At 46.6% G+C, this 20529-nt stretch overlaps 1 protein-coding gene across 1 annotated transcript in view; it reads right to left on the bottom strand.

The window, feature by feature from the left end:
* SH3BP5 (SH3 domain binding protein 5) overlaps window positions 1-20529 on the bottom strand; it is a 253938-nt gene that overhangs the window by 26089 nt on the left and 207320 nt on the right. Inside the window, exons 6-7 of the mRNA XM_078663894.1 lie at window positions 10086-10128; window positions 5317-5536 (exon numbers count right to left, since the gene is read on the bottom strand). Of these exons, the coding sequence (XP_078520020.1) occupies window positions 5317-5536; window positions 10086-10128 (263 nt within the window). The remainder of the gene's footprint in view (window positions 1-5316; window positions 5537-10085; window positions 10129-20529) is intronic.

The raw sequence follows: 20529 nt of genomic DNA on the forward strand, positions 1-20529 counted from the left end.
CAAGCCGGGCCGAAGACGGCTGTAATGCCAGAAACCGGTCCCCGGAAGCTTGTTTCCTTCCCAGTGTAAGAATTGGCTTTTGTAGTCTGGTCTGCCCTGTTCCCATGATGCACTGGGCCAGGGACAGACTAATTTGCATACAGCCAGGTTCTGAAACTGGGATGGTGCAATGAGCTAAAAAACGGTGTTGGATCTAGCCCTGATCTCTTGACTGGGTGAGAGTACTCTGCTTAATTCAGAGACTCTGTCCATCACCACCCCTTGTTGTAAATAATTTTGTCCACCCTAAGCGTGGAAGGGTATACTCAGATGTGAGTCCCTTGCTCATTGCACCATCAGGATTCAAGCAAGCCGGGCCGAAGACGGCTGTAATGCCAGAAACCGGTCCCCTGAAGCTTGTTTCCTTCCCAGTGTAAGAATTGGCTTTTGTAGTCTGGTCTGCCCTGTTCCCATGATGCACTGGGCCAGGGACAGACTAATTTGCATACAGCCAGGTTCTGAAACTGGGATGGTGCAATGAGCTAAAAAACGGTGTTGGATCTAGCCCTGATCTCTTGACTGGGTTAGAGTACTCTGCTTAATTAGAGACTCTGTCCATCACCACCCCTTGTTGTAAATAATTTTGTCCACCCTAAGCGTGGAAGGGTATACTCAGATGTGAGTCCCTTGCTCATTGCACCATCAGGATTCAAGCAAGCCGGGCCGAAGACGGCTGTAATGCCAGAAACCGGTCCCCGGAAGCTTGTTTCCTTCCCAGTGTAAGAATTGGCTTTTGTAGTCTGGTCTGCCCTGTTCCCATGATGCACTGGGCCAGGGACAGACTAATTTGCATACAGCCAGGTTCTGAAACTGGGATGGTGCAATGAGCTAAAAAACGGTGTTGGATCTAGCCCTGATCTCTTGACTGGGTGAGAGTACTCTGCTTAATTCAGAGACTCTGTCCATCACCACCCCTTGTTGTAAATAACCTTCCAGTAGTCTGCAGGGACAGCAGGTCAGCGGCTGGAGCGTATCCGATGTAGTCGGCGCTTACAACGTCCACCTCTCCTAAAAACTTGAGAGAAGATCCCTAGAGTCCCACTGGCCCCAGTAAATAGTCAGGACAAACAAAGAATACATTCTCAGATGCTCAAATGAGCTGGATGAAATCCGGCCATTGTTTACAAAACAGAGGGATATTCTAATATCAGATGGGACCAGTACGAATTGTCCCCAATCTAGGAGAAAACCTGAGACAGACTCCCCATTGCCCACCCCCACCAATGGCTGGCATATTCCCAGCCTATTTCTCTTCTATTTCACCCCCCTGGGAACTTGTCTCTCCACACTGACTGTAGGACCCTACGACCAACAAATGATTGGCACGCCATGCATTATACTAGCCCTCGTCCCTTCAGGACCTCTGCATGGAGTGCAGTCACCTATCTGTGCTTCACCAGTGTGCTCTGCAGCATCAAAGTCATGGAGGGTAGAGCCCTAGAGAGTTATTCTTGGCCGTTCTGGCTACTGCTGGTCTTACCTCCAGTGAGCTGCGGCTATATGGAGCCTGTTTGGACGTAATCAATTTACAAAAGATAAAAAAAGACCCGGCTATAGTTTGATCGTTGCACAATATGAGGGTGCACTAGCATTGTGGTTCTTCTGCAAGTGGGATGTTGGGTGTTGTTCTGTGCGTCTAAGAAATTCTCACAGACACAGGAGACCGATATTGTAAGTAGTCTTAAGCCAATAAGCTTTGCAGGAGTCCATCCATGTTGCCCCATAGTGATCGAAAGATGGCAGCAATGATGTGATTTTGATTCCAGCTATGGGGTAACTTCACGTACCTGTTTTGAACTGAACCAAGATTCATGGTATACCTTTTGGCTAAAAGTGGCTTCAGCTGCCTTAAGGCTGGACGCAGAAATTGAGCAGAGCATGTCCCAATTCTAGGTGTACGGTGGGTGCGATCTCCTCTGCAAAATTCAGCCTTTCAGACTACAATGAATATGTGTTCAATACTTTACATATATTACAAACATGATTTATTTTACAGCATATTTGCAGTATCCACCAGAAATTTCACTGGAATGCTCATATACATGCCATGAGATCGGTTTCAGTGTATGATCGAGGAGGTGATTTAAGTTAGCTGAGTATCTTTTTGGTTATCGTGGAACAGTGGAACAGACTATATACAATCGACAACAAGTCACATTTTATGTAATTGCTGGAAGAGTTCCAATCACGGCATTATCCACAACCCTGTCCATTGTCCATAGCAGCCGAGTATCCCCTAGCAGCATGCTAGACGTAATGAAAATTCAGGAGATACCAATTTAACAAGGCAGGGGTGCTCAAAATTAGACAAAGTGAAATGAGAATGACTTCCAGAGGAATAATCAATGGAAGAAGGTTTTGCCTTTGAAGGAAATTTGCTTGTTGCCTTCCAACATTTGTTGATTTTAGAGCAAATTTGATGCCCAAATTGTTGATCCCTGGCCGGCAGCTTAGAATTGTTTTGCTATGGAATGAGTACATGCCTTTCCGTTGGCAGATTCTAGTCTTTGCAGTAGGGAGCATGTCAAACTACGTTCACACATAATGACTGATAAAATACAAACTATGGGGCATATTATCAAGACAGGCAATTAAATTATCGCCGTTTTAGCGGCAGAAAACTGCCGCTAAAACGGCGATAATAGGCTTGATAATATGCTCTATGGAATTCCAACTGAAGCCCATGTTAGATGTCCTTCACATTTAACATGGGTTTCAATTGAAATTCCATAGAGCATATTATCAAGTCCATTATCGCCTGTCTTGATAATATGCCCCTATGTATGCTGAGGACACACAAGCTGACAATGCAGAGTGTGTCTAGTTGGAACTTGAGGCACAGTCAAGAGTGGCTTGTAAGACATAGGCCGACAACATCATCCTGTAACATACTACAAATAATGAACCAATTCAAACATGTTCAAAAAGAAAGATGGAAGCTGCACTCGTTCCGAAGTCAATAAAGCAGCGTAAATAGTTACTCCACAGTTAAGTCCTTGTATTCAATAGATCTTTTAAAACTGGCACACAGCCAACGCGTTTCGTTCCTGGTTCTTTGCCAGAGGGAACTTTGTCAGGGCTCCTATATTAAAAGATTGCGAGCACATAGGGCATAGGTTAAACCTCAATATGTTGTGTATAAAGTAGACTATCTCATAATTTCAAGTATTAATCATATGCTCTATGTAGTAGTAGAAAACACCTCCCTCTCTGTTTGATGCATAAGATTTCTTACAATTCCAGGGTTTAACGGACGTGAGGGCTTCCTATCTATTGATAACCGGCTGCCGGTTATCACGCCACGCAAAGAAGATCTCCCCGCTTATTTGTTTACACAACAATTCACCACTATATTGTTGATGGGTGAATAAAGATTTTACGTTGATGCCATTCAATAGATAGGAAGCCCTCACGTCCGTTAAACCCTGGCATTGTGAGAAATCTTATGCATCAAACATAAAGGGAGGTGTTTTGTACTACTACATAGAGCATATGATTAATACTTGAAATTATGAGACGGTCTACTTTATACACCACATAGTGAGGTTAATTATCCTTATGGCAAGGGCATATGATTAATACTTGAAATTATGAGACGGTCTACTTTATACACCACATATTGAGGTTAATTATCCTTATGGCTGGGGCTACGGAGGATAAGCACCTTATTATTTGTCAGGCAAGCACACTGAAGCAGCACAAATGATGGATGGCTGCCCTTCCAGCAGGACAAGAAACTCATTGTACTCCTAGCAATGCAATAATCTTTGTACGAAGCGACAAAGAGGAAAATGGCTGATTTAAGAGAGCAGCCACTCTCCTGGTATCGCTTCAATAGGATGTTAATGAGAAGGAAGGAGAGATTGCACACTGTACGCATGACTTCGCAACAATCCCTTAATAAGATGTAATATCCACAGCTGCATTCGGAAAAACAAACACATCATATTTTTCCTTATCGTTTTTTTTGCAGTTGTGTCTAAGTGAGCTGGTGAACACTTTGAGCTGTGGGGCAGCCAGGGTTTTAGTATGGTCAACCAGAATTCAAAAGACAAAATGTTTGGAGGTGTGGGGGGTGGAGAGAGAGAGAGAGGGAGGGACAGAGAGAATGTATGTGTGCACATAAACGTATGCATTTCAAGGCCAACGAAATGTGCACAAGTGGGATTCTACAATGGTCAATATATACAATTAAATAGTGGTAGATATCCTTCTGGGTGTATTTGCCGATAGCGTTTCTTCGAAATCTACTAGAATATTATCCAAAGCAACTCTTACAGCAATAGGTGAGGAGTGGTTTGCTTTACTGATTTTATCGATGGAAATGTCAATTTGCAAGTGTTCCTCACAAGATAACTGCTAGGGGGGGCAGAATTTAATTAAATGAAAAATTCCCAAGCCCATAATATCGTCAAATGAATTAATCGGCTGTACTTCAAGTAATCTCAGGAGGGCCAAAAAATAGCAATCCGCAAAGATCGTTACTAAATGAATTTCAAGCATACCAATTTCTGAACAATTTGGCTTGACTGATGTTAATTAAGAAAAGCTCCCAGATTGGCTTGATCAAATCTAATTAAGGATTCAGCTATGTGAGTCGATACAGTGTGGATTTGAGTTTTTTATTGTTTAAGTTAGGATATTCACCGAAGTGGGGTATAATGTTGCTTACATTGTTGATAGAAATACTCCGCACATTGAATACTGTTTCCTCAGTGAGTGCTTGTATTTAAGTTGTGTGTACTTCCCCAACCCTTCAAGGCAAATAAGGGAAACCTGCATACCTTGCAGTGATTGGAGGATTGTTTACTTCCATTTTCCACTACCTCCCTCAGAAGAAACTATCAGTATATTTAGAACCTTTATGTAAAATACAGATCTCCGATTGGTTAAAGCTTCTCAATTGAACACCCTGGGACATTCCTGATATAAATACCCTCCTATCCCTGCTCACTTAGTGGCTGTATGTCACTATATCAAGGCCAATAATATCGACTGCAATAATATTGCATCCACTACACTACCTACCACTAAATCACAAGGTAAACATATAATTACTATTATTACCTCCACCTACACTTGCAATGTGGTGGTTAGATCAATGTAGTAAACAAGATATTTTTGTCATGCAATATAATCCATGCAATATATGGGCATAACAGTGAAGCAGCCTGTAGCGCCACACCACCCTTTCTGTAACCATAACCAAAAACAACAGAGCTGGCTAAAGGCAGATCTACTTACAAGCGGCTCAGGACATGCGCGCGGTATACCTACTGGATATGCTGTCGGGCTCCGATTTGCTGATGCTCGGATCCTCGATTGAGACGTTGCTGCCTTCTGCGCCCACCCCGCGCCCTCGCGGGCCCATGAGGCTGGAGCGCCGCTTCTCATGGATCTCGTCAGAGATCATCTCCAGGTTCTTGAGGGCCATCTTGTATTCTCCTTTGGCCAGCGATAGTTTACTCTGGAGGTCATCCACCAGCTTCTTCAGTTGCTAATTGAAAAAGGAGAAGAAAAAATGTTTAAGACCATCATGCGGCCATTTTATTTCTTTAACAAGATTTCATAGGAGCTTTTCGTGAAAATTGAACTACTCCTGCTCTCCCCAAGGGTAATTGTGAAATCATGTTTTGCAAGAAAAAAAAAGTCTACTCTTTATCTCCCTCCACCTACGCTTCTAAATTTGATTGCCACAACGTGCCACAGTATCTCACGATTAAGATCAGTAGAGTAGCAAGGCCCCCTTGATACATTATTTCAGCATGGTCCTTTAACGGATCACAGACAAATTTCATCAAACCCTCTGGACTCTGATTCACAAAAGCCTTTTGTGTTTTTGAGTTCAACTTTGATTTATAAATGGCTGATATACAAGTGAAAGTTCATTTTTCAATTCACAAAAAAGTGAATTTGCATTTGTAAATACATTAATTTACATCAGATGTAATGCATGTAGCTGTGAAGAGGGCATGTAAATGTAAATGTAAATGTTTTTGTACTTCTTTAGCGCACAGCTACCCACAGTGGGTTTCCCGGCGCTTGTACGAATACCGCTAGGGAACCCTTCCTGGCTTTCCCTGTGAAGTGTCCACTCCCATGGTGCAGACCAGGCATCCCTCGCGTTGTGGGGGCCGTTGTGGAGACTAAGCAAGCTATTGCCCAGAGTTGCAGCGTGGGACCCATGATCAGAATAGGCACTGAGGCGAGAATATCCGGTCAGGGGAATTAATGAGCCCGAGACCCGCCGAGGCGGGAATCGAACCCTGGTCCCTGGCCAGAACTCTGCATCGAAGTCTGCCTGCTCTAACCATTGAGCCACACTTCTCCACAAGAAGTGTGGCTCTCCCAGAGCAAGGATGCCCTAGCTTGTTTTTACACACCCATAATCTTGTGACTTTGTCGGTATTCACAAATAGGTTGGCTGCACATTTCCACCCTGCAACGAGTCAGAGATTTACAGCTGCCAGAGAGAGGAGTAAATCTGTTTGCAAGGGCTGGAACCGAAAGATCACCACCAAAATAGGTATGCGTGTCACGGTATGAGCTTCTCTACAGTGAAAAATATTTTCCCCATTGAAAAACAAGAGAAGAAGGGTTAGCAATTGAGGTTTTGCACGAGAAAATATACACATATGTCTGCCCATGTGAAAATTGACTTCAAATGAATTGCAGGAACACTCTTGAGAAAACTGTGACTGTTGCACCTCTTGAGGAGTTCTCCTGGAATCATCTATGGATCACAGCACACACAGGGCAGCAAGTGTTTAAAAGGGCTTGTTAGGTCGTGCCTGGGTAGCGCATGCGCTGCTCTAAGAGGCATGTTGTATTCAGGTATGGACCTGCAGCTCCGCCCTCTCTTCTCCTATCTTTTCAATTGGCTGATGTGACTGTCCTTCCTAAATGTTGCCTTTTGATTTGTTAATAATCTTATTAGCCCCTCCTTCAGGACTGGACCTCTTACTTGTGTCCTTACGGTATTGCTTGCATTAGGCCTTCGTGAGAACTCTTTGCTTAATTAATCTGAAGAGCACTGGCGGGACACCAGTTTTAGCAATGGTGGGCACTTTGTTTGTATTTGCAGCGCTTTGCACGCTTTCAATTTCACAATGCGCCACGCCCAACTGGTCAATTTGTTTTAACATTAAATCATGGTGGTCGCGGATCTTGTTTATGAATGGTTACTGTTCCTGTTCCATCCAGATAGGGTGGCTGCCAAAAAATATAACGCTGTGGCTAGGTCGTTTTTGGAACACTTTAGTCCAAGCCCCTGAAGGTACTGAGCATAAGTAAAGACAGCGTCCCAAGGGAAATGAAAACAAGCATTTGCAATGCATTATATCGCGCATTTCCGAGATTTTGAGCTATTGGCATTGTAAATGACAATGCCTTTTATTTATATGTTTAAAAACCTGCAATAATTAAAGGCATTTTCATTTACAATACCCATAGGTCAAAGATGTGAGACCTATTGCATTGCAAATGCTTGTTTTTCTGTAGGTGCCTCCAACAAAAGTTTTAACATTTACGAAACAGGCAGATCAGGTCACAAGAAAAAAAATGTTCACTGCACGTTGTTGTCGCACACAGTGCTGGAAAACTGCCATTTTTTAACATTAGAGCATGGGCAGATCAGGTTAAAGTTAGACGCGGCATGGAACGTGTTTGTGATGAGTAGCAGGTTCTGTCACCGGCTCACACTAAGTACTTCTTGTGATTCCCTTGCTACCACTGAGCTCAAGGTCATTAACGCAGCAGTTTGAACAGAAAGTAAACAGGGCTCTAAGAGCCATATTTACTGCTTGTAATTTCCACTCGGTTGGCCGTCACCTACCCTCTAAGTAGAAGAAAGTGGGAAGCTGGGAGGGCTAGAACGGGACATGGAATCCACCATATCATCCCATCGGAGGTCAAATGTCAGATGATGTCACTTCTGCTACCACAGGCACTTTGATGCATTCATCCATGCTGTGGACTCATTAAAACAGGCTCTGATGCAGATTCTGAACTTCCCCAAAGCAGATGGGGACAAAATAACATGGGGCTGATTCATTTGGGCAGATTCAACTTACACGTATAATGGACTGGGTTTCCAACTTCAGGGGATTCACAAAAGGTGACCCTGCAGTTGGAAACCCTTTTATTCCTGCATGATTTTACTCCAGGTGGAAGTAATAGTATGTGAAAGTAAACCCAGCTGACCACCTGCCCTTCCTCTTCCATGTTAAATGAGGGTCCATGTTGCTTGCTCTCGCCCGCCCTCCCTCATCCGCATTGCTTGGCCACAGCCCATACGCCCGCCGTCCATTGCCTGTTGTTGCTTGCCCCACCCCTCTGCCATAACAAAAAAAGCACTGTGACACGGATGCCGCTGGCCGCATTACAGTGTTTTTTCCTCCACACCCTCTGTTGTCCATGTTGACCCCTTCACCAGTCCACTGTGTTGCCTCAAACCCTGCCTTTCGTCCCACAATACCTAGAAAGCACTGCTAGTGCAATAGCGCTTTTTCTAAAATAAAACAAAAACATTTCAACCATACTGCTGCACAACAGGGCTCGAAAATATTTAAAAAGCCAATAGCTCTTGGCTCTTAGGTGAGAACTATTGCCTTTGCCAATGTTTGTTCTTCTGCCCAATACGGGATACAACATGAGGCTATGAGTCAGCCCACTTAAGCCATTGTCTACATTCACCGTGAGTGACTGTATTAATCCCTTTCACAAGGTGTGCTTCCACACACAAAAGTAGTGCCCTTCGGTGCCTTGGATTACTGAGGCACTGTGGGGCATATTATCAAGGGGGTTTAACTCCGCTTTTTTGGCTTTAAAAGCCAAGAAAGCGGAGATAAAATTATCTCCCTATTACCTAGCTGTCGCTAACACCAGTTAGCGACAGCTAGTAGGAGATAGCGACCATCTTGGGCCCCGCTTTGCATGTCAGTGATATTTATCACTAATGACATGCAAAGTGGGCGTGCCAAGATGTTAGCGACTGGAAACAGTCGCTAACATCGCTATCTCCTATTACCAACTTTTGGAGATATTCGCGCTAAGCGCGAATATCTCCAAAAGCTAACACCTGCCCCTGAGCAGTTCTTAGCGATGTTATCCAATGGTAGGTGGATAACATGGCTAAGAGCATTAGCTCGGTAATGCATGAATATCGCTGACTTTTCAGCGATATTCATGCATTTCGGCGGATTTTTATCGCTTAGGAGATATACCTTAATAATAGCAAGGTTCCTAAGCGATAAAAATCGCCGCAGCTCGGTGATAAAAATATCGCTGCTAAACCAACATAGCGATACTTATCGCTAGTTGTTGGTAATATGCCCCTGTGTTTTTTGAGACAAAAAAATATGTTTGCATTTAGCCAACGATTTCTTTAGACGGACATGGGCCACACAGCTCCCTGAACAACAACGTTCAGCAAAAACCATGACAAGGCAAAACAAGCATTGGCAAAGGCAAAAGACAGGCAGCCAACGCCAGACCAACTGGCTTTGACAAATCAGCTTTATACCCCCGTCAACCGCCCTTTCCCTACACACACACACAATGAAATACCGAGGCATTTTAGGGCAATTTAAATACTTTTGCTCGAATTCATTAAAATGATTAGGGACGCAAGTAATAAAAACAGTGTAAATATGGAATTTCGTGTTTGGGTTTATGTAACTAACATGATAGATGGGACCAGGATACCAGGCACATCAAGTGTGGTTTCTCCAGTACATGTTGCCACCATTTTCCATTAGTGCCTGGTTTAAATGTTGTTAAAAAGAGGACATTGCACCAGCGACACCTACTGAAACCAAGATACTGTGTTTGTGTTTGATTTGGTATAATGGAAAAACATTAATTAATGCACCCCACTGATGTGACCCATGGGGGCAGAATGTAATAGTTCACCAATTTAGGGCAATCCTCACTGATTTTTCCATATCCCTATGTGTTGCTTTTTTCTTGGTGGAACCAACTAATCAATGCAAACCCAATCTCTTGCAACACAGACCAGGGAACAATACCACTCCTTGTCCACGCACCTCCAGCTGCAGGTAGTACTTTGCCTTGAGTTCAAAGTAAGGCCTGTGGAAAGGAGAGAAAATTAAAACAGGAAAAATTAATGAGAACTGCTCTGAGGATACAGACACTAAAAAGAGTATTAAAACAAAATTATAATTCGGCTCTCCCTTGGCTGATCTGCCTGATGTTTAGATGGATAGATGTCGGAACCACGCAGGCGTTTTTTGCGCATGCCTTTACAACATGGTCCGAACCCCAAACTCATCTTTACAACACGTTCATTCAGCTCACGAGTCATTAAAACGACTTGCCTTAGGTTAAGCATTGGAGTTGGGAGAGTATAATTTACTATTCCGACTCCAGTCTGTGCAAAAGTAGGGAAAGTGTTGGATATACAGTGCAACATCAATCCACCTAAGCTTCCCTTAAGGCAAGTCGTCGTAACGACTTGCGGGGTAAATTAATGCATTGTAAAGATGTGTTTGTGGTTCGAATCACGTTGAAAAGGCACAGCGTGGTTCGAGCCACGGAGTAAAGGATGTTTCCCGTTTAGATTGCTAAAAGTTTTAAACCCATATCTCTAAGAGGTTCATCTTCAAACACAGATCATAATGCACAATGCAGAGGAGGACTCAGTGGTGTGGGCACCAGTGATTCTTTGTGTACAAGCAATGGCTGGCAAATGTTTGATGGGATAATCTTCACCCAAAGGAGGTAAACAAGTGCACGTCTGTTCCTGGTGACAGTGCTTAATTTGTGAGAAAAAAACATACGTGCAGGTACCCAAACTTTTACTTAAGAGGCCCCTGCTGTTGAATGCCTGCAACAACAATACCAAGGCTGTCTGGTCTTGATTCCACCTCATGTGTTTTTCTTCCACCACCCTACACTTGCTGTCTCCATCTCTCTTGCAGTCTCCTTTTCATCCCTGCTTTCCCCCTTTGTCACTGAAATTGAGTGCCGGTGTCGACCACCTGCAACCACAATTCAAGCACTGCCGATGAAAGTCAATGGTTCCCACAAGAGCTGGGGGTAGTAACTGGCTGGTGACACAGATGCAACCAAGAAGAACTGGTCAGAGAAGAAAATCCCTAAGCTTAGTCTAGGTGCTGTACTTTACCACTTAAAATATCAATCTAGCCTATGGCTTTTTTGAACAGCGACCCCCGCCCCTTTTTGGACTGGTCCCGTGTGTCTGCTTATATTTTCTGTTTGGAAGGATGTGTGCATAAAAATGACATTCTGTGAAGCTTAAGATGTCATCGATGCGCACTTGTGGTTTACTTTGTTTTTCCTTTTCCTAGGTGTTACCCAGGAGCGGCTTCCATGTAGCAGCTGTAACCACTCTGAGGGTATACAGACCCGCCCTGGCTGAGTTAAGAGGGTTCTCATTTTAATCTTTAGTTAATATAGCACGTACACTACACTGTTTTTTTATTACTGTGGTCCTGAAGAAGCGCCAATGACCTCCGGGCAACAGAGGCGCGAAACATGTTGGCCTTGACTTTTGATACCTAGGCCGAATGGGCCCTTTTGGGTCAGTCATTTTTTATAAGTATCACGTGCACATAAATTGATTTACCCTCCTTTTACCCAATCCCCACACACCCGCATGCATCATCCGGCAATCCAAAAAAAGATCTCCGACAAAGTGACCCTTCGGGGGACCCGTAGGGAATTGCAGCGCCGGCCCTACGAGGAGCAAACGCCCGATGATGAAGCATGACACCCCCCGGGGTGTGTGAGGGCAACAGAGGATGTAGAATTATTTCCCCTCACATTAGGACTTTTTTACACCTAGGATTACTTTAATCTACCTCTTTTCTTTGTTTTAAAAAAATGGGTGACTGTCAGCACCCTGATACATGGGTGACTTTTGCACCCCTGTTGGTGACTTTTTGCACCTTGACACATGGATGACTTTTGCACCCTTGCCGGTGACTATTTGCACCTTGATCCATGGGTGACTTTTGCACCCTGATCTAGGAACTTTGTCCTCCTGTTGATTAATAGACTTATATTAGGAGCATGGACACTGGACCTTTATAGCTCCTTGGTCCCCCCTTTTTTGTTCAATATACAGAGAAGAAAAGACACAAATGCACATCACTCATCCACACAGGCCCTACAGAGGGAATCTAGTCAGGGATAGTAGATCACCATTTGCGCCATCCTTACTCTTACATCCCCTAGTCATGCTGGTGCAGGATGCGCCTGTCAGACACATGTGATACCCAGTGCTTAATTTGAGCCAGTGATTTCGGTGCTCAGCGCCGGCGCTTAATCATCAACACCGGAACTTGAGCACCAGTTAAGGACACATTCATTTAAGGGGAGATTAAGTAATTTGCCCAGAATCACAGGATGTTGAGTCAATGCCATAACACGAACCTGGTTTCCCAGCTCCAAAGTTGTCAGCTCTGGCCATTGCACCACATCCTATCCCCACTTGTAGGGTTTGTTGATTCTGTGTTAGGCAGCGCTAACAGGAAAAATGGGCAGGTCGAAGCTGCCTCCTAAAGAGAGCCCCAGCACTTCGTTTTTGACAAATTAACCACAGGCCATACAACATGACATGCAATGGCTTGTGACTTCTGCTACCAGAAGTAAAGAGCTGGTCAAGGACAACAAATGTCATACATATCACCATTACTCTTAAACCTAAATCCCTAAAACTGGGTGTAAGATCAAAACCTGATCTCAAGCCTATCCTAAATTCGACACCTCTGCCTAAGCACCTATTACTTAACACCAGCCCAAATCTAATATAAACCCAAATCAGGAACTGTTAAGCCTTAATCTACACTTCACACAGCTTAACTACCAACACTTAACCATTAAGGTGAGTTAATCTAATTGGAGTGTAAAATAATGCTTCATGTGCTGCATAACTTTTTAGGTACTTGCACTTGACTAATGGTTGGGAATTTACGTAAGACATGTATATTGGCATAAGGGATTTGATTGATGCACGTGCAGGTTTTGATACATTGCTCAACGTAAGTGTGTATTTGTACACAGCGCATACAAATAGCGTTGTATTAGGCTCCTAATACGGTAAACATCCTTTACAACAAAACTTTTTCCACGCAGTACCTTTACAGCGCAGGAATTACAACGCAAGACGTTACAACGACTTGCGCTGGGGGGCGCTTTAGGATAGGGAATAGTTTAATTTACTATCCAAAACCTTCCCTACTATCCACGGGGACTGGAGTTGGAATAGTAAATTAAACTATTCACTATCCAGCGCCCCGCAACCGAAGTCGTTGTAATGACTTGCGTTGTAAAACCTGCGTTGTAAAGGCATGCGTGGAAAAAACATGCGTTGTAACGACATACATCCCCTAATATAGGTCTAGATGGATAAACACACCCTACAATAACAAAAACAACAATGATAGCACAGTCCTCTTGGCAGATCTCTTCAACTGACATCTCATAATCTCAATCAAATAAAGGAGGGCTGTACTGCAGTCTATCTGGGGAGATCCCCGACCCCCCACACTCCTTATCCACACCCGCTACCTCTCCCCCATCCATTATACCTCAGAGTGGACGTCCTTCTGCCACAACCAGCCTCGGGAATTGGATCAAGAATATAAAAGATAAACTTCCAACACAATAAATCGAGGTTATCAGAGCAGCCTGCATACCACGAACTGTACAAAAGTGAGGCTATGTCTCACACACTGCCACGCCCTGTGACCGATACCACAACATCCGCACCTTGGTGGTCATCACACACAACATGGAAACACTTCCTGCATAGCCTCATAGCAAAGACAACACACTTCTAACCACACATGCACCTGGTGCAGTATGATGCTCACGTGCGCAAGCGCATCATCACACCACGTAGGGGTGTGAAGCGCTATACAATTACTATAATGCAATGCAATACATTACACGATGCAGCACGGATACTGAATGAATTACCAGAGTTCGCACATTAAACGCCAAAATGAAATGAAATAAAATCTGACTCGCTATGAGACAGAGATGAGTAAAACTCCTAGGGCCTTATTTACAAGCCCCTTGCGCCGCCAGTGCGTCACTTTTTCCCATATTAAAAGTGACGCACCGGCAGCGCAGGGGGCTTGTAAATAAGCCCCCTAGATTATAAGCGGGCCTCCTGTTTTTATGCTATTTTTTTAATTTCCATTCGTATTTATCCATATTTATTTTTTGACCATCTTATTGGTATTTATACATATTTATTTTGTGTTTTGAGAATAAATGGAGTGGTAAAATGGTATATTCACACATGTATTTAACTGATAAACATGTTCCCATACTTGGATGCTTCTCACATTTGAGCAAAACAGGCAGCGAAATTTAACAAAACACCACACCAGCATAACTGCATCAGCATTATCTCATCCTGTGTTTAACTCCGGATGCTGTTTATCTGCTAAGCTGTTGTCCTGGAGGTCGTGAGGGTCAGCAGGGGGAGTCACTCACAAGAAGGACAGTTTTCTGCATTTTTCCACTTTTACAAATTAACCAACAGGAAACACATTGTTTTTTTCTGTATTTATCTCTAAAAATCAGGAAAAACTGAAAACTGGGGCCCTAATAATAAGAAAGCAAGGAAGGTCAAGGACGAAGATTTGAATGAACTGTGGCTTGGGGGTCACAACGGGTTAGTGGACGGTTCGAGTAACTTCCGGGTATGATGTACTGGTGTGTGAGCGATGGGCATCTTTCAAAGATTTTCTGCGTCTGCAGACCCACAAATGAAAACGCGTCACGACTTCACTTCCTTGTCGAAGCCCAAAGACCGAAGGAGCGGCTGGAGCCAGCCGACCCCAGAGCCGTCCATCAAACCAGGCTGAGAAAAGGCGCCAAAGCGGCCCGAAGTCTCCTTACGCCTGTCATCAACGTAGCTCCAATGTATAAATACAACCGGAGGGAACAGGTTACAGCGGATGTGAGGCAGAAGAAAGAATCCGAGCTGGAATGTAAAAAATGCTGATTTATACGGGATATGTGGAAACAGCCTTGTCACAATATTTCCTGTCACCGGTCACACACGCTGCCTGCACCAGCCATGGCGCCTTTATTGGGTTTCGCCTGCCGAAGGCTGCGCTCTGCGCAGCTCTTCAGCGCAGGTGAAATCCTATGTCGTCAATAAGGACTCCTGGAACGTCCCCCGGCTCTCATTGGTTAGCTCCATAAATGGAGGCTAGCCATTGAGTGCCGGATCTGTCCATCAAGGCTGGACCAGATTCGGGGGCGTTCCGGAGATTTTTTCCCAGGGCGGAGTTACGTTTTTTCCCGTTCCCTCCCCTTTCACTGAAAGTGAATTCAGATGCGCTGTCCATTCCCGCCCCCTCCGTGTGCCTTTCCGCCGCCCTTGCTGTCCTGTGCACGTTTCCCGCCGTCCGTGTCCTCTCCCGCCCCCTCCCGCCGTCCGTGTCCTCTCCCGCCCCCCTCCCGCCGTTCGTGTCCTCTCCCGCCCCCCTCCCGCCGTTCGTGTCCTCTCCCGCCCCCTCCCGCCGTCCGTGTCCTCTCACGCCACCAGCGAGTGCCCACCTCGCGATTTCTGCCCGCCTGCCTGCCTAGCGAGGGCCGCCGCGCTGCCCGCGGCGACCCGGAAGTACCTGGCCGTCCGGCCAATCCCTTCGCGGCCGGCCGGAAGTCCCGCACCCGCAGCCCGGGGGAGGGAAAGGGAAGCCTTGCTGTTTGCCGCTTCCCCCTGCCTGGGGGAAGCCTTTGTCGGTGTTGCCGGTCTCCCATGCCTGGAGGGAGACCGGAGAGGAGCCTGACGAGGGTGGAGCGGAGGGGGCGCGGGGCACATTGTGGTGCCCGCCCCCACCGCAAATCCGTACCGGCAGCAAGGAGGAGGGCAGCAGCGATCAGGTAAGGATCAGCCTGGGCCTGCCTTTAGTCACGGCGCTTCCTCGAGCACTCCGCTGCCCCTGGCCACGAGCACAGCGTGGAGTTGCTGTGGCGTGGCGCGCCGCTGACTGACTGCCTGCCAGAGCGGGGCGTGTGAGTCCGGGAGGGATTTGAACCCTGCGGTGCAGAGCGGAGACAGCATGGCTGGAGTCTGAGGTGCCTTGTGTGGAAGAGGGTCCCCTACCCCAGCATCAGATAACGTCAGGAGGGCTTCTCGCCGCTGCAGGGCTGTCGTAGGGAGCATAACCTGGTTGGGGAATCCGGAGAGCAAGGGATAGTTCCGGCCGACAGGCGGCGTCCTGTCCAGCGCGGGAGGGTGCGCCACCATGGCACCCTGGCGCCCACCGCCGCAGCGTGCCCTGCTCTGGCTCACCTTTGGGATCCTGTGCTGCGCGCCCAGACCGGTAAGGGGGCAGCTGATGGCGGGTGGCGGCCCGGGGCACTACTGTCAGGAGGTGCTTGTTTGGCGACTCTGAACTGCCTCTCCAGTGGCATCCGGGATGTACAATGTGTTGTGGGTGACTTTGAGCAAGATGTAAGGGGGGCAGAGTGGCATGTCGTGATCGTGCCCTCAGAGGTTGTCATTAAGACAGGCTCGCATCATGTGCAGAATGTAACCCTGGGTTTGGCATCATGGCCACCTGGCAGAGTTCAGAGGTGTTTAAAGGAGAGGATGGAATGTACCAAGTGCTTTCATGAGTTGTCATTAAGTTAAGATGGCATGCCCAAAGTAGGCATCAGTGTGAATGAGGGCACCATGGCATGTCCTGGGTATTCCTCTGAGGTAGGCATTACGTGCTGAATGTGTCTTTCCAGTTGCCATAAGGTAGGAAGCCACATGCTGAGTGTTACTCTGAGGTTGGCATTAACGAGGAATGGCATACGAAGAGTGTTTTCTGGGTTTGACATGAGAGTAGGCTGGCATGGGCTGAATGTCTGCGTGGCTGGCATAAGGGGCATGTGCTGATGGTGTCTTTGCGGTTGGTGTTAAGATTGTGTCACTTGGAATAGCCACAGGACCGGCTGGTATGTGATGAATGTGACTCTGGGGCTGGCATCATGATACCGTGGCATTTGTTTAGCGTGACTTGGCATCAAAACAGGATGAAGTGAACTTTTGGAGTTGGCATAAGGGAAACCAGGCCTCTGCTGAGGATCCTTAAGGAGTTGGAATGGGCTGAGCATGTCATTGTGGTTGGCAGCTCCATGGAACAGTGTGCATTAAAATGCGTACATGGTACCTAGCATGGCATTAGAACAAAATGTCACCAAATGTTATGGTTCTGATGCTCACATCGCTGTGTTTGGCATGGAACAGACTTGGGTGTGCAACATGTTGCCCTGAGTTTCACGTCATGACATCATGTGGCGCATTATGGACTTTTAGGGAGCATTTTAACTAGGCAAGGAGGAAATGTGCCAGGTGTGTCACAGGTGTGAGCTACGTATTAAAGGTAATGTCGAGTCCTTCTCTGACGCTGGTACAAAGGTGGGATGACGAACTGAGTCAATCAGTCAAATAACTTTATTCGCATTTAGTAAATGCATAAAAGTACAAGTAGTTATCACAGTACGAATTGATCAAGGAATAATTCAAAACAGTTAAAAATTAATTGTATACATTTTTCCTTTTAAAAGATATCAACATTTATATGCATCCACATTACTGGAGCTAGCAGCTATACATTTATGAGAGGAATATTTGCAGTAATCAATTTATGATGGTAACACCCTCACGTGTGGTTTGTTCAGAATAGCCATGCACTGGAAACATGGCTGTGCTTGCTTCCCTGCCCCCTGGCTGTGCTTTCTTCCCTGCCCCCTGGCTGTGCTTTCTTCCCTGCCCCCTGGCTGTGCTTTCTTCCCTGCCCCCTGGCTGTGCTTTCTTCCCTGCCCCCTGGCTGTGCTTTCTTCCCTGCCCCCTGGCTGTGCTTTCTTCCCTGCCCCCTGGCTGTGCTTTCTCCCCTGCCCCCTGGCTGTGCTTGCTGCCCCGCCCCCTGGCTGTGCTTGCTGCCCCGCCCCCTGGCTGTGCTTGCTTCCCCGCCCCCTGGCTCTGCTTGCTCTCCTGAGTGTGTGTGTGTGACTCTGGGTGGGTGTGTGTGGCTCTCGGTGGGTGTGTGTGGCTCTCGGTGGGTTGCTCCCCCGCCCCCTGGTTCCCCTTACCCTGGTTCCCATTCCCCTGGTTCCCCTTCCCCTGGTTCCCCTTCCCCTGGTTGTGCTTGCTTCCCTGCCACCTGGTTGTGCTTGCTTCCCTGCCACCTGGCTGTGCTTGCTTCCCTGCCACCTGGCTGTGCTTGCTTCCCTGCCCCCTCGCTGTGCTTGCTTCCCTGCCCCCTCGCTGTGCTTGCTTCCCTGCCCCCTCGCTGTGCTTGCTCTCCTGAGTGTGGGTGAGTGTGGCTCTGGGTGGGTGTGTGTGTGTGTGGCTCTGGGTGGGTGTGTGTGTGTGTGTGTGGCTCTGGGTGTGTGTGTGTGTGTGGCTGGCTCTGGGTGTGTGTGTGTGTGGCTGGCTCTGGGTGTGTGTGTGTGGCTCTGGGTGTGTGTGTCTGGCTGTCTCTGGGTGTGTGTGGCTCTGGGTGTGTGTGTGTGGTAGTAATTGCTGTCTGCTGAGCTCGTCCGTAGGGTACAATAGGTCTCACATTTGCGAGAGATTAAGCTAATGGCAATGTAAATGACAATGCCATTTATTTATTTGTTTTCAAAACCAACACATAAATACAAATTTTGTCATTTACAATGCCAAAAGCTCTAACTTTTCCAAAGGCGAAACCATTGCATTGTAAATGCTTGTTATACATGCACCGAACACCGATCCCTGGAAAATGCTTCTTCCGGAACACAACTACATCTAATTTACTTGGTGGTGTTTTGTAGGGTGCCTCGTGGCATTGGGCAGACATCTCATGATAGCGCCAACTTTCAATTCCACCAACTTTTTAGAGTTGTCGCCCGTTTAGCATCATTCCTTCATCCTCCTACAGGATCAGGGGCCCGGGCATGGCTTCCATAAGTGCATCAGGTGCAGTGGCACCAGGTCCCAGATTCCTGAGGTGCCCGCTGAACGCTGACTATTGCTGGATTTATAACTGAAACAGCAGCCGGGAGGGGGACATATCTTTCCTTGCCCTAGGCAGGGCTTTAAGTGGGATGAAAATACTGGGGGTCTTTCAACGGGGCGTGACCAGTGTAATTGAGGGTGTGGCTTAAAAATAGGTACAAATCTGTGTTTAGCATAGTGTGCCGCCCGTCTGGTATTTTGCTCTGTCATTGCATCCAGATATATGATACAACAAGTAACATCATACCTACAACAGGTCGGGACTTTTGGTTTTGTCAGTGGTTGTTAGTTGCATTAGATAAATAAGCAGCACAACTATGGCTTGTGTATATAATATTGAAAAAGCTTCCACTTGAAGCCCTGGTGACACCACAACGATGTTGCTGCTCCTGAGTTTCAAAAAGAGAAGGGAAAACCAGAGAGAAAATGACTCTCTTTAACCCCTTCCATGCTGATGACGGCCGGGAGCCGTCACACACAGTGCTCGTGTGCTGATGACGGCTCCCGGCCGTCATGACCGCACCCGCGATCGGAATGTGCCGCACAGGCGCAGATTCGCGCCCGCGCCCAAGGGGCTAAAGGATTTTCCTTCCCCTACAAGGCTCACCTGGCCTGACGTCATGCCGTAACTTCTCCACTAGTGAGAAGTGAGCAGTGTGAGCACGCACACATCGATGTGCCTGCGGTCAATGCAGTCCGGGGAAAAACGGTCTGCCTGTGCCAGGGCACAAAACAGAGCCTGATAGAGACCCGTTTCGAGGCCTCCTTTAGAAAACTGCCGGTGCCCAGCACCGGTGAGACCCGGCCCACTTAAAGCCCTGGCCCTAGGGCTCTGATACAGAACAGGATGTGTGTTGGGCGCGGAGTGTTTTCAGTAGATGCACCGCAACCGCAGGCCTCTGGGTAGCAACGTTTGGACGGAAGGAAGATTGAGGTAATCATGAACAAACGGGGCAAAACAGCACCAACAGTGGAAAGTGGAATATGTTGTAAAATGAGAATTGGAATGCTCCTGAAACTTCCAGAGAGGAGTTCCATCAATCTCAGTCGGAGAGAGAACAAGTTATGATATGTTACAGTGATTTATAGAGCGCAAACAAATACCCGAAGGAGTCAAGGCACTAGCACTGTGGGAAAGAAACAGGGCCTTGGCAAGAAATTCCTTCAGGAAAACCCAGGTTTTTAGAGCCTTCCTGAATGAAAACAAGTGGTGAATAGCTCTAATACAGGGGGAAGTTGCTGGAAGGAGAGCAGCGGGTAGCTTCAAGGACTGGCCCTGCCAGCCAAGTCTTTGATGTCATGTAAAAGTAATGTAATGTAAGGTGGATTTGTAGAGCGCTGCCTGTCACCCATGAGGGTATCCAGGCGCTGTCATGTGTGGTGTGCCTGAGTCAGTGCCTACTTTGCGCTGGTGGTAGCACGTGGTACTCACCGGCACACATTTTTGGAATGGGGAAAATACTTTATTTTTCATCATTAGACTTTCACCCAGAGCAAGAGAGAGA

The sequence above is a fragment of the Lissotriton helveticus genome, chromosome 10 (genome assembly GCF_964261635.1).
Source record: "Lissotriton helveticus chromosome 10, aLisHel1.1, whole genome shotgun sequence".
In the NCBI taxonomy this organism is placed as follows: domain Eukaryota; kingdom Metazoa; phylum Chordata; class Amphibia; order Caudata; family Salamandridae; genus Lissotriton; species Lissotriton helveticus.